The 15833-nt window shown below is 38.7% G+C and overlaps 1 protein-coding gene across 2 annotated transcripts in view; it reads right to left on the bottom strand.

Annotated features, from left to right (window-relative positions):
* The window catches only part of vegfc (vascular endothelial growth factor c), a 43259-nt gene that overhangs the window by 5022 nt on the left and 22404 nt on the right, over positions 1-15833 (bottom strand). For both annotated transcript variants that reach the window (XM_018682764.2, XM_018682763.2), the window contains 2 exons: positions 10545-10684; positions 4190-4332 (listed from right to left, as the gene is read on the bottom strand). In XM_018682764.2, the coding sequence (XP_018538280.1) occupies positions 4190-4332; positions 10545-10684 (283 nt within the window). The remainder of the gene's footprint in view (positions 1-4189; positions 4333-10544; positions 10685-15833) is intronic.

The following is a 15833-nucleotide window of genomic DNA, read 5'->3' as shown; positions in this document are numbered from 1 at the left end:
CCACTCCAAATTACCCCATACCAGTATATTATATGGAAGCCATGTTTAGAAAAGTTGCTATTGTTTTTGGGAAGCTCTTGTGCATTGTTTCTGGTGGGAAATAGTTTGCAGAAAAACCTTTAACCTCTGTATACAAAGTAAAACTTTCACCAAAGATGACATCTGAAGGTTGTTGACCAAAACATTCAATAAAACACATAAAATAAAATTTTCTATGGATGGGTTGACTCAATAGCTGCTGTTTTGGACATGCTTTCTGGTTTCCAGTATAGGGCCAGAGCACGTTTCTTGATTTACGCCATGGTTGTTCTTATGTTGCTCTGTTGATCTATTTTTCAGTTTTTGCTGTTCACTTAAATTTGTTTTGTTTCACCTTTAATTTTCATCAAAATACATTATCACAACAACCACAGTAATTTAATCTTAAATGTATGGATTATCCTGAGTGATTAGGACATTTTTTCTGGAAAAGAACACATTGTTTTTTAAATGTCGCTTTGACTATGCTTTACACCTGGTTCTTGATTTACTAAAATCTTTGCCTATCTTGTTGATTGTCATCAGAGGGCAGAAGCCTAACATTAGATGGGTTTTTGGTTCAATAGCCATTGTTGACAAGCCTTCCTCACGAAACTCTCCTCACAATAACATTGTCTTAAATCTAGATGAAAAAGAAAGGTAATGGGAAATGGTCTTTGTTTCAGTGAAGTCTTAATGGGAACACTGTAAAGCAGCATAAACCAATATACCCTTAATTATTCAACCTTTAGGAATGGTACAGATTGTGTAACAGACCCTGAACTTCCAAGCCAGGCAGTAATGGTTTGTTTTAGATTTAGGCTCAGTAAGGAATTGATCTTTGATTTATATGTATATTTATATTGATTGAGTGATTTATATTTATATTTTATGTTTGTTTTTTACACTAAAAAGCTCCTCTTGACATTTTATCATATTGAGAAACATCTATTTTTGTAACTTCTCCAAAGAATGAGCTATTTATAATGAACTTGATTTAAAAAAAAAAAAAAAAAGGGTTAAAAAAAAAAAGGGTGAAAGTGCAACTTGGATCTGTCAGCAATATAACATAAAGCAGGTGCTCCTGATGCATGGTTAAGCCACCACTGTCCACAAGAAAGGTAATGGATACCCCCAAAACTCAAGGCACACTGTTTCAATGAAGTACAAAAGCTAAAAAACCTTTATTACTGTGGCTATATGACAAGACCAACATACATCAAATGGAACTCTTCAGAGAAAAAGTCAACAGAGCACTGTTAATGTTTCAGTGGCAATCCATAAACAAAGTAAACACATGCACTGCAGTTGAAATCCATAGTCTACTATGCACTTTTTTCCTTGTTAGCCTCTTTTTTCCCCAACATTCTTCTACTATGTATTCATGGACAGTAAGGATATAGACATCCTCTAGAAAAGCCCATTCCCTGTACTAATCTATCTATCTTCTCCACCTTTACCCCTGTTTTCTTCCCCTTGTCATTTGTTTTTCAGCATATTTTGGAGCTGCATCTTCATCCTCCAGGAGACACTGCCTCACCTCTTGTGATATGCTTGTATTTTTTCCCTGCTGCGTAGATGGTGTCCATATCTCTCTCCCTCTGTGTGAATGATGTCCTTATCTCTCTCTCACTCTGTGTGAACGGTGTCCATGTCTCTCTCCCTCTCTTCTCCCTCTGTGTAAGCAGTGTCCTTGTTTCTCTCCCTGTTTGGGAATGGTACCCTTGTCTTTCTCCATCTGTGTGAATGATGTGTATCTGCTCTCTCTCTGCCTCAGGTCTTACATTGGGTCAGGTCTTATGTTTTAGCCAAGCCGAAATGCTGCCAGATACATTTTCTTTATATAATTTGTGCGCTCTATCCAATATTGTCATTCAGAGTTTTTTCTATTGGTTTCTCACTATTATTATTTTAGTCTACTCTAAACACACAAAACTTGAACATATGTCCTTCCAGGAGCTTCATCATGAGCTTCATCAGAGTGTTGGACAACAGGTAGTGTATGCCACACTACCTGTTGTCCAACACTCTGAAAAAATGTTGGTGTACATCTCACTGATATTCAGTTGGAATGTCTTGACTGGAGGGCCTAGTGCAATCTGTGGACAGACAGTCAGGGGTAAAAGTTTCACTTTCTAAAACTTGGCTTGTTGAGTCTGACCTCAAACAAAAAAAAAAAAAAACTGTGTGTAGAACACCGCAGGATCTCATATATTTTTCATAACAACATGATCATCCATCTTCATTTATACCTCCCTATCCCTTATACCATCCGTCATGCTCACTCCTAATAGCAAGGCTATTTCTAACCTTTTCAGATACATCAACACATGTTTTTGGGAGCTCTGGCAAACTATCTGTATAATATTAAGGTCTTCTCTAATGGACTCGGCCATGATTTAACAAACCTACTTGCCAAATTTCTGTTATATGTACAGATCTTTGAGGGTTGACTTTGTGATCTCTCTCTATCATGAGAAATGTCTGAGTTGTGAAGCCTGTTGCTCCTTAAACTCAAAATTAAACATGGTGCAACAGATTCAAATGGATTTAAGAGGAGTCAGTCCACAGATCTGTTTAAGACATCTGTCCTCACAGTGCACAGCACCATCCAACGTTCTTCTTACATCCCTGCAAGTGTAATTCATCGTAATTCATTTGCTTAACACAAAATGAATGAGGTAACTACGTTTCCCACAATGAAAGGATGCAAGGAGAGTGAAAGGAAAGGCTGAAGAAGTTGAAGAGGGTAAATGGACAGGTACATTAACCTTCAACTTCAATGACACAGAGAAAGTTTAGAGTGCCCATACAAGTTTATCTTTTAAAACTTTGACCAAAGCTTATTGAAACTTTTTCACATGGCATATGGTTAAAAATCATGATCCTGATTCCTGCAAGTGAAACATAACACTCTCGTCTCAGCATGCAGCAGTATATTTCAGATTTTCAGAGTTTTTAAAAAGCTAAGAAGTGCTTTAAAATACAGTTAAGGGGTCATACAGGACAGTACAGTCTGATCTGATGTTAGCCACTCAGGCTTTTGCTTTTGAATTTGGTATCGAAATCAAACAAAAAAAGTATCCCCTGCTATTTTTATCTTCTACAGATAATTTGTTTTGTCGCTTTCATTCACACTGTGTAAGTGCATATTTGTATGCATGAGTATCTATGGAATCTGCTACTCTGGGGTCTCCACATTCTTCTGTTTTTCATTTGTTTACACTTGGTCCAGAGTGTTTTCATAGCCACACAACACACATACACACACAGAGGAAGTCACAAACACACACATACAGACTCTCAGCAAACACACTGCAGTCATAAATACTCCTTGGTGAACACATGAACATTCTCCTGTCACAAACACCAACATAGAGAAAAATGGGCTCCAGTAACTGTGTTTGTTTCAGTGTTTGGTATGTGTGTGCTCACTCCAGGCCTTGGGGGACACGTCATCATGCAGCACTAATCTGTTGTATTTATTGGCTGCGATATGTTTGCACTAGTTGATCTGCAGTGTTGGCCAGCTGTTTCTCTAACAGTGCCAGGTATGTGGAGCAGGGTAACCCCACAGTCCAGTTGGAGAGTCCAGTTTACTCATCCTCATCCACATACATTTTAAAATTTTTTATGTGGATTCTTAGAAAACTCCTTCGTTTTTGTTAGTTTAGAAGCTTGAGGATAGGTCTATAGTTCTGAGAGTTATAAATTTAGGGTGGAATCATAGTCCTGAAAAGCCCTGAAAAAGCACCTTTGGACACAGAGTAAGAAAAGCGCTTTTTTGTGAGATTTCATAAATAACCCATAGAATAACTAGTTGTGTCTGGTTATATGTGTAAACAGCACAGACACCATCCATCCACTACCACTTATCATTAAGGAAATGTATACATTCAAAAGAGAATCTGAGTACAGATTTACACAGCTCTTAACAAGCTTTGTCATTCAGACTGCTCATTACTGCAGTCTTGACATAGTTAGCAGTGAAAGGTAATTTCCCTGCCATGTATGCCTAACAGCAGCATTATTGTTTCTTCCTCATTTTTCATTTTTTTTCTGGGCTGCTGCAGGAATATAAAGCAAGTGCAGTTTCCTCAACAGTGTTGTCAGAAAAAATGACCAGAGATACAAGATAAACCTATTTGCTAGTTAATGTGTAAACACTCACCAAGGTGCTGTTGGGAGGACCTTGGGGGGGGCAGTGGTGGTGGAGGGGTGTTGTAGTGGATATTGGTGGCCATGCTGACACACCAACACAGCCTGTTGCTCCAAGTCTGACCAGGGGGACATGTCCTGTTGGCTGTTGGACACCTGCAACAGAGACAGAAAAATTTCAATAGACACAAGAATTTCTTGCTTAGTTGACTGTAACATCTCACCAGGTGGTTTCTACACAATAAAAAATGACAGATAAGTCACATCGTAGTTTATCAGATATTGTAAAAATATAGGTATTGCAAAGGCTGAGTCACAAGATTGCATGATTGTATTGCCACTTACCAATGACAATACTCATTTAAGCAAAAATTTTACTTTGATATTATCTTATTACAAACTATGCCAGCAATGTCGTACTTAAATGAAATCATCTGTTGTCTTTCATTAGTGCCATCAAAGCTTGAGTCTCTTTTTATCTGATCTTCAGGAGTTTGCTGGGACAACTGTGATATGTATGAATGTGAAAGGGCATCTTGCCCACTCTTAACCCGCTATCTATGATAAGCCAGCTGAAGAACTGTAGACTAATAAAGACCTTGATCAAAGGAAGATTTCTTGGGTCAGCTTCAATCAGATGGTCAGGCGGTAGAGGGAAGAGTGATGGTAATTAGATGTCTGCCATGTCTGCCAGATCCACATTTTTAACTTTAATTTTCAAGACTTAACTTTATGTTGAATCTAAATGTCCTCTTGCAGTTGAGGATGATCTCTCCCTCAACTTAGAATAACTGTTTCTGTTGTAGTAAGTAGGTCATATTTATGTATTTTTTCTCAATCCGAACCTTTAGTTAAGAGCCTTCCATAGATCTAACTGGTCATCAAATCTTCCCCATTCTGTGCTCCATTTCATTCCCAGAACACCTGGTGACCACAACAACTACAACATGTCACAATAATGACACAGCAGTCCTGATTCAGACTAGGTGACACCATACTACCAACAAACTAACACAATAAATACCTACATAATAATCCATAAAATCACTTCTGTTGAGTCAAACATTTAAAAAATGTTACCAATTTTAACTCGGATGATAAGTTCTACTGAGTGTTTTGTGCTTATTAGCACATGTTAGCACACTAAACTGCTACTACTTACTTAATTTTCTGAGGGAGTCACCCCAAAGGGATCAATAAAGTCTGTCTAAGTCTGTCTAAACATTATACCTACTAACTGTCAGACTGTTCATATCTAAATTGTGAGTATGTTAGATGCTGACTTTTAGAGTTTAGCTCAAAGCGCCACAGTGCCAATACACAGCCTCACAAAGCCGCCGGCAGCCTCTTTCCCTAACCTTAACCAAGTCACATAACTGACCATACTGTCAGGTTCACATACAGTACTGTACGAACAATCATTTGAAAATGTTGACAATGGTGAATTGTCTTACATCAACACTTTTGGTGAGAGGTTTGAAGAGAGAGATTGGAAAAAGACAGAAAACTACATAGATTCCAATTTCCAATGGTAAATGGATCAAATATGGTTTAGAATACTTAAGTTGATTAGGAGACTTGAAGGGAGCAGATTGTAGGCAAATAAACATCTCATCAAAAGACAGGCCTCTTGGGTCAGCTTCAGATAAGTGGAGGAGAGTCACTGATATCTCCCTGTGACTGCAGCAGCTCTGCTGTTTGCTGTGTTAAGACCACATGACCTTGGTATTTGTTTTCTCTAGTTAAATTCTTCCTGTTTTCCATTCCTCATGCCTGTTTAATCATTTTCCATCCTTTCACGTCTTCTTTCAGCATTTCTTTCACCTCATTTCTTCCTAAAAAATTCTAAAAATCATAGAGACTGTGATGAAGGCTCTCTAGCCATCTCCTGATCCACACAATAAATGTAATTTTGAAAAAAGAGTGGATAATTATAAGTGGTTTGTTATGCTGGCCTTTCTGCTCAATGGTAAATGTGCTGGTATTAAGCATTAATTTCCCAATGAAAACTATTTATTTTGTTGCCATAATAGGTTTTACTGGAATAAGTTTGTGAAATATAGCTAATTGGCAAGTATTAATTATGTAGCATGAATCAAAATAACATGAAATAAAAGCTGAAGAAGACTGGGATATTCCACTGTGTATTTGTTTAAGGCAGCTTTTCATTACTAAATAAACTCACAGTAGGAAAATGACTAAGTATGGAGATCTGACGCACACACAGAGGAAAAAAAAATTGTGACAGATTATGATGATTATGATCATGCTCATATTTGCTACACGTCCCTGGTCACTCAAGTCATTCTACAGGAAATGAGTTGGCTGTTACTTATCAGCTGATGTGTCAGTGGGAATGTGAGTTGTTCTTAGCTGAGTCATGGTTACTGAAAGATCCCTCAGATATTTATGGTCCCCAGAGACAGATTCTTAATGAAGTACGTCAGTATTTTGGAACCTTGGTACATTTCTTGTAGTTTTAAACATCATTCCTGTCGTTATGATGTATTTACTCATTAAGTTACTTGTTGAGCTCTGCATCAATGGTACAACAAAGTCTAAGATGGCAGAAACAGTCACATAATCAGACAGGTTGTAAAAAAATATATCTATATTTATTTTATCTAAACCACTTATATGGAGGTAAAAATGAAATGTTAACACTTGGGAAATGTAGATTATTGTTGATGGCTGTTGATTTATTGATTGAAAGTAAGTAAGTATCAGTAAATGTATTCATTTCACTCAATGAGACATCATCCTCCACCAAAAAAGTCATTCTCTCCCTTCGGCAAGAAGGAGTTCATAATTGTCCCTATTTTCTTAATATTTTCAAAAACATCCTGATTATCCATGTTACTGAAAACAAATGTCAGCCTGATGCTGAATTACACCAGAAACTAGATATCTTGTTTAGATTTCTACAAACTGCCAAGAAAAATATATTTCCTTACTGCCACACTCAGAGAGAGAGAGAGAGAGAGAGAGAGAGAGTCAATTATATAAAACACCACGCTGTCAAAACATTGTAGCTAAAACAAAGCAGTTATTTTATTTACTTTATTATTTACTTTATTGACTTGGACATGGAGACAGACAGCAGGTGGTGTGAGTCTGGCAATAACACAAGAGACACAGTGTGGTTTTAATTAGAGCTGCAGTGGCATGGTCACATACACACACATACACACTACTGATGGGGGGCTGAGAGGAAAAGAAGGAAAGTGAAAGAAGGATGGAGAGAGGAAAGGACAAGGAGACATTTTTGGGGGAAAAAGGCTGGAGAGTGACTTGTGTATTCTTTCACTTAAACTAATGTGAAACATACGTGTTCTTCATGGTTAAGTGTGTGTGTGTGTGTGTGTGTGTGTGTGTGTGTGCTTAAATGTTGGATGATTTGTAGGTGTGGAAATCTCTATAATATATTTGCCTTTCCCGCCCTATTCTGACACACTGTGTTTAATGTCATTGCACTGTGTGTGTGTGTGTACAGTATATTGACTCACCACAGCATCCAGATAGAAAAAACTGTACCACCAAGAAGAATGAAACTTTGGGCATTTGAAGAGTGAAGCGTTTCTGTTTAACTGGGTTAGTTCAAATGTCTAAATTTGCCTAAATGCATATGATTTCCATTTCATTAACAAACCATCCTATCATAGCAGATACAGTATCATTTTATACATCCTACAGGTTACATTCCATTGACGTGTCTTTCATACACACACACAGTTTGAGTCTTCTCTGACTAAACCTCATGCCTTTCCTTAGCTTAAATTTAATATAGCACATATAAGCACACATTCCATATTGAACAGGTCATTACTCTTTGGTAGGGTACCCCACCAACACAGACACACTCTCACACACACATACACAGGGACTTCTTTGAGCAACATCTACTTGGATTTCATCTGCACCAAGGATCTGACTATCGTTCATCATATTGCTCATCCGCCTTATTTGAAAAAATGAGTGGGACTAGAAAAAAAAGCTGTGCAAGTAGAAAAGCATCCTGTATGCCTGCTTATGCATGCAGTTATCCATTCAGCCAATTATGTGGCAGTAGTGTCTACAATACTGCACATACAGGTCAGGAGCTTTAGTCAGTGTTTACTGTACATCAAACATCAGAATGTGGGAAAAATGTGATCTCAGTGACTTTGAACATGGCATGATTGTTGGTGCCAGAAAGGGCTGGTTTGAGTTTTTTGGAAACCACTGATCTTCTCAGATTTTGATACACAGCAGTCTCTAGACTTTAGACCGCAATAGTGCCAAAAAAAATAATAAAAAAAAAAAACATCAAAGGACTTCCAGCATGCTTCCAATATGGCGGCAGCATAGAAATGGAGCTCCCTGATATTGAGCTATAAAAACCCTGTGTAATAAATTGTTTCTTAAAAAGTGGGGCATTGTAAAATCTTAAAGGAAAGGGTGTTGATTATGACTAGAGGAAAACAAAGGAAATGGGTTTAAAAAAAAGTGGAGTTCAATATCAAGGAAGTGAGCACACTTAGCTAGCGACACACCTAACAGAACTGGCAGAGAAGCCAACTGAGATAACGCGAGAGATGAGCCAGGGTAGTTGAAATGAAGAGGAAATAAAAAAGATTACCAAAGCATAGCAGACCAGGAAACAGTTTACAAGAGATAAGGGATATTTGACACAACAGGTTGGATCTGAGTCACCAGTGTGTCACAGGGCTGACATATGGAGACAAACAACTGCTCACATTCACACCTAAGGTAATTTAGAGTCACCAATCAACCTGCATGTCTTTGGACTGTAGAAGAAAGCTGGAGTGCCCAGAGAAGACCCACATAGGCACAGGGAGAACATGCAAACTCCACATAGAAAAACCCCAGGCAAACTTGGGCTCAAACCCGGAACCTTATTGCTGTGAGGTTACAAACACCATTTCCAGTGAAATTTTGGGTGTCTTACAAGGAAGAAACATGCACCTACAACACAGTGGAGGAGGCAAGTAAGGACATGGGAGAGAGGATTTCAAGTGATGCTCATCAGAACAGATCAGAATTGGATGGAGAGGATTAAATGCCTAACCTGGCAAATGAGCCAAGCAAAGAATGTACAAGGTCCAGCGGAAGACTGGCATATAAACAGTAACGGCAAGCCTTAAGGAGAACCCAAGACAGGGTATAACAGAGATGGGATAAAGGAATTTACTGACTGACTGTTTTTAGGTCTATGACTCAAGAAGAACTGAGGTGAGGTACAGACAGCTCTCTATGTTTAGATTTGATTATTTCATACAGATTTTAAGTTTAGAAGAAAGAGAATTGGTTTTATCATCATATATATCAGGACATAGAAGAAATTTGGCTTTCATTAGAGGAACTATTTGAAGGTGGAGAGAAAGAGGTTAGATACAATTTGGTTAAGGGCAGGTAGACTATGAGGGTGAGTTGGTCACCCTTCTTAATAACTCAGGATCAACCAGACCACTGGCAACATTTGTCTGGCAACACGAAAACCGTGTCACTGACACACACTACACATTGACCTAAAAAACAGTAAAAGCAGGTGACATTACAATACATGTCAGTATTGTCCTTAAATATTTATTTATTTAGGTAGTAAGATTTTTTTAAACTTTTTTCAATTATAACAAAACTTCTGAAACTTCTTTACTGCATGGATTGTGCTACCTTACAATACATTGAAATGTATCAGAAATGGTGCAACATTCTTCAATATTTTTGTATAGACAGAAAACAGTTCATAAAGTTTGAAAGATGTGGACACTGTTTGCATTTTGTGTCCGCAATAAAAAAGTGATTCACAGTTAAGTCCTCAGTGACTGCTGTTGTGCTGACAGTGTGAAAAGTTTTGAAAAAGTGAAGTCAGTATTAAGCAATGTTTGCACCAACTACATCAACAGTCCTTGTTTTAGAAATGTTTATATTAAATTTATCCTAGCTGCTTGTTATTGTCCGAGGACATCCTCCTGTTTTCGGAGAACATGAGCCAAAAAATACATTATGAACCACTTCCTCATGGGATCCTGACTGTCGCAGAGTGTTATGGAGAAGCCATAAATCGCAGTATGCTTCATGTAGGTATACACAGATAAACATACACGCATTTAGTGGAACTGTGAAGTTAATCAAGAGAGAATCTGAAAAGTGTTTCCTTGAGTAACACCCCTGTATACACATACTGCACAGCAGGAAATCACCTCTGTAACAATGGACTTAAACACTCCTTGTGTGTGTGCCTTGTGTGTGTGTGTGTGTGTGTTACCATAAGAACATCTCTGCTGGAAAAAGGAAAAGGCTGTTCCTTTCCTAAACACACGCACACACCTCAGACACAGCGTGATGCAGTGAGTATGAACGCTTACTCGGGCAGGGCTCTCCTGATGATGCTGTGAACTTGCTTGTAGACGTCCAGTTTGGACAGACAGGTGCACTGGGTGTGGTTGGCCACGCTGATGGTCACTGGCCTGGTGCCTTGGGTGATGGGCACCGTGATCTCAAACAGCTGCAGACAGAGTAAAAGATTCAAGAGTCATAGAGTGGTAAATTGAGACAAGGTTCAAGAAGCATAGTGCAGCGCACTGTGAGGAACTGCCTTGCATTTTTTGTTGTTGCCAAAAGGGCAGCCGCATGCAAACAAATGACCACAGTGACACATCTAATTGTGCAGGCTGTCTTTTCATCCCTGAGATGCCAAGTTTTCCTTCAATAAAATATGAATGTCCTGACATGTTATAATAATGTCCCTAGTGGTCAACTTTTAGTTTTTATAAAATTCTTGTTCACCATCAACAAGAAGTGTGAACTTCTACATCTTGTTTTCTGTCCCACCATTATGAAAAACGTACAATGGAAGCGACAACTCCCTGCAACATCCATGAGGTATATACAGCACTTAATTCACTAAAACTACTGCTTGTGAACATATTCCAGATAGTGATTGTGTTTCCCATCAGAACATAATTGGGAAATTAAATTAGAAGTACATAACATACACTCACCAAGCACTTTATAAGGAATGCATTTACACCCGCTTATTCATGCCATTATCCAATCAGCCAATCATGTGGCAGCAGGGCGGTATATGGAATCATGCAGATACAGAGGCTTCAGATCAAATCTGATCTCAGGGACTTTGACCATGGCAGGATTGTTGGTGCCAGATGGGCTGGTTTGAGTTTTTCTGAAACTGCTGATCTCCTGGGATTTTCACACCCAACAGTAGAGTTTGCTCAGAATGGAGCCAAAAGCAAAAAACATCCAGTGAGCAGCAGTTCTACGGACAGAAATTCCTTGTTGTTGAGATCAAAGAGGAATGGCCAGACTGGTTGGAGCTGATAGAAAGACTATGGTAACTCAGATAACCACTCTTTACAACTGTGGTAAGCAGAAACGCATCAGAATGAACAACACATCCAACCTTGAGTTGGTACAACAACAGAGAGCCATGCTGGCTTCCACTCCTGTCAGATGGGAACAGAAAATCTGCAGTGGCAACAGGCTCAATAAAACTGGATAGCTGAGGACTGGAAAAATGTAGCCTAGTCTGATGAATCTAGATTTCTGCTGAGACAGTAGATAGTAGGGTCAGAATTTGGCATAAATAGCATGAATCCATGGACACAACCTGTCTTATGTCAACAGTACAAGCTGGTACTGGTGGTGTAATGGTGTGGGGAATGTTTTCTTGACACACTCTGTGCCCCTTATACCAATCAACTGAATGCCACAGCCTATCTGAGTATTGGTGCTGACCATGTTCATCCCTTTATGGCCACAGTTTACCATCTTCTAATGGTAATGCTCCACGTCACAGAGCAAAAATCATCTCAAACTGGTTTGATGAACATGATACTGAGGTCAATGTATATACACTGCCTCCTCAGTCACCAAATCTGAATGCATCCTTTGGCATGTGGTAGAACAGGAGATTGGCAGCATGAATGCGTACATCTTGTAGAATCCATGTCACAAAGAATGGAGGTTGTTTTTAGAGCAAAGGGAGGCCCTGCCCAGAATTAGTAAGTGTAATCCTTCAGAGACAGGGTTGCGTAAAGATAAAATACTACATGAGATTGACCCCTGACTTTTTACCAGTGAAACTTGATTTGGCAATCTCCTCCCATCCACAGTGGTAGTATTTCATTCCCCCTGATGCAGAGTGAATATGTAGCCAAACCCAGGTCAGTCATTTAATCAGCCAACCAGCAATGACAAGTTGGTAGCAGTGTGTGTGTGTGCGCTTACACATTGGATGATTTGTAGCTGTGGAAATCTCTGTAATACATTTGCCTTACCCGCCCTAGTCTGTGTGTCTGTGTGTGTCTGTGTCTGTGGTTAATGAAAACTGAAAATCACTAATTATTAAATGGTTGAATTTTGAAGTGGTCCAAGTTATTAACCACAGCATAATAGATCAATCACAATGGTTAACAGCCAGCTGAACATCTCCACTGGCTAGTTGGTTAGGCAGATATATTTACTTACAAAGCTGCACTCATTGCATCAACACCACAATCCCACTGTATTTCTGTTCACCTGATGAATACATGAAGTGCAATATCCAGTCTCATTTTAATCTACCAACATGTCCTGATAATCATATTTGGATGTTCAGCTAAATTACAAATTCTACTCTGTTTTTACATGCATGTGTCACAATTAAAGTCTTTTTGTTAAAGTCCTGGAGCTCGCTCTGTTCCATTTAATCCATCTAGAGATTCAGTCAGCAAGGGCAGTCAATCACAAGATACCTCTGTTTCACACATTCTTTTAACAAGGACCCTTCAATAAAGACCCCTCGACTTGGAGTTTAACTTGAAAACAACAAGAAAGAATGTGAAGGATTTCCACTTAAAGAACAAAAAGAATAATAAGGAGCTAGGCTTGTGTTTTCACATGGTACTGATGAAGATGCTTACACAAGACTTTTGTACAGAATAGAACAGGAACCATGAGAGCCACTTCATCCTTTCAATCACAGGGTTGAACAGTCTGAACAGAAAGTAATTAGTCTCAAAGACTCCTATTCAAGAGCCTTCTACAGCTTAAGCTGTCTCTCTCCCTCTCATCCTAATGAGGATATCATTAAAACTGACCTCAGTGTTTGCACGCCCCATGGGGAGTGAAAGGGGTCACAGAGGATGAGATGCTTACACATACACCTGGCGTGTATATGCATATGTATGTGATTAGTTAGCCATGCAGATGCATGTGTGCGCACTAATTACACAACCCCACACGTACTTGGCAAGCATTTACATGCGTCCATGACCCTTTTCACGCCCAATAGCGCGAGTGTGTGTAAAATGTACTTTTAACCTCTTGCTACTGAAAGCCCAGGAGTTTAGACAGACCGTCTTCTGCCAGAGGAAGGAACCTATTGATTAACTTTTAACAGAATATTTAATCCCTATATAAACTACAGAGCAGTGCTTTATTTTTGTCATTAGCAACTGGGAATCAAAGGAGAGGAAAGGGATCAGTCTATGCAAGTCAAAAAAACTTGTAACAAATGGATATATGTGCGGAAGTCTAATATACAGTATACAGGACTATTTGATTTAGTAACCTTTCTTTTCTCTCAGTCCTCATGACAAAGATGCTAACGCTGGCCATACAGCAATATACTTCTTCACTGCTGGGGTTCAGTATAAAATCATCAGTCATATGGGACACATTCTAGGTACTTCCTGTAGAGTGACTGAGCTCACAACAATAGCTGATCTAGCTGCATTTGCTTTTTACCCGTTGTTCCCGCAACTCATCAAATATGTCCAATTCACAGTGAAAACCTATACACACTTTTTACTAAAACAATTTATAGCCACAAATATTTCAGTCATTCTTAAAAACACAGAGAAGCACACACACAGAAATATATTTTATCTATCTCTGTGTGTTCCCATGATGGCTGGTCCAACTCCAAGAAAATAAATGATTCTGTTAACTCCATACAACAGACTAAATACAAGTTAACACCCACCTTTAGATGGTCATTGTTCTGTTGACTGGCAAAAGTAAAGTAGGGGATCTAACTGTCTCTGGAAAAAAAAATGATCCTGCTGGTGCGAACTGAAAATGGCATAGAGCTCATAGGTTTGACCCTTCATCAGACAACACTTAATATACTCCTCTTGCATATATCAAACATGATGTTTGTGGAAAAATACAAATTTGAATTGTCTTGGGCCATAGTTGCATGATTTTCTCTATAAACTGGAGGTTATGTGGGGTAGGGCAAATATTTACTGCAAACATTTTGTATCTGTTCAGAGAGTGTTATGTATGCATATCTAAGTAATGTACATATTTGTATTCACCCTCAGTAAGCAGCCAGTTTTGCTAATCTTGTTTTCTCTTATTTATTTTTGTGATAGAGGTACATATGCTATTGTCTTTGATTCTGTTTTTGCCAACTCTCTTGTTGTGTTTGATATCTAATGTGTACAAAATAAATACATGTAAAAAAAAAAAAAAAAAGAAAAAAGAAAAAGGGTTCATCCAGGCTGCCTGTTAGTTTTTATATTTTTTAAGTACAAAGAGAGAACATTAGGATCTCTTGTCTAGAAACCATAAATATACACAGCAAATGCCAATGCCATCTGACAATTAGTTGTCACAATAACTCCTTCTGGATTGCTACACTGGAAGAAAGGGCAGACTAACTGACATCATTATTGTTGGGCCCCATAGCTAGTGGAAAATATCTCTAATGCAGCATATGTGAGGTATTAAAGGTAAAGCAGCCAACAATGCAAAACAGAAGAGTGAAAGAAGGAATAAACCTGGGTGTTAAAGAGAAAGCGCCACACGAACATCTGCAGACTAAAAATCCTTGACAGCAGGTACTGAACTAAAACCTTATGCAGAGAACCTCCAGACAGACATAAATGCTTAAAGATACTTACAGTCACTCAAATAGCAAATTATACAGTTTTGCATGATTTCTATTACCTGCTAAGTGTTGAAACCTCACAATGCCTGCCAGCTGCTTCAAGACACTGCCAAAGCAAATCAGCACAATGAAACTTTCAAAATGACGAAACTAACCACAGAACGCTGTTAAAATAAACTGCTGCATCTGAAGCCTCACCTTTCCATATGTCTATTTTCACACAAATTATTTTCAGTCACATTCAAAAAGTCAAACAAAATCAGCTGAACTTCAATTTTTTTTAATCTGGTATGCCATAATATGAGTGAGGTACTACATTGCCTATGTAAATCTCCGAACTTTGGCCAGTAGTCTGAGATCAGCAGCCAAAAAAAACAGTTAGGAAAAACTAGCGGAGAGAAAGAATGTCTTGTGAAACCTCAAAAAGACTATGGCTCAGCACCCACAGCCTTGTCACCGCTGCCAGGCGAAAGCCTCCCAGCTTCAACCTTGGCCTCCTTTTCTTTTACCTCAACTAAAGGGTAGCATGCTTCATGAAGTTTTCAAGAACCAAACACCATTGTCCAATTCTCAAAATACACAACAAGGCTGCCTATTTTGGTCCGTCTCAAATAACCTTTTGAAGATATTTGCTTTTGCAACTACAATGGTATGTTCTTTCTTTGAATGGAAAAACAGCGATGCAGAGACCATTTTCAAACGCCAGTGCACCAGTCAAACATCCTGACCATCTACATCTGCTCCTACATTCATATAG

This window comes from Lates calcarifer, linkage group LG5 (genome assembly GCF_001640805.2).
Source record: "Lates calcarifer isolate ASB-BC8 linkage group LG5, TLL_Latcal_v3, whole genome shotgun sequence".
NCBI classification, from domain to species: domain Eukaryota; kingdom Metazoa; phylum Chordata; class Actinopteri; family Centropomidae; genus Lates; species Lates calcarifer.
Note: the sequence above shows the minus strand (reverse complement) of the source record. Positions and strands in the feature narration are given on the sequence as shown.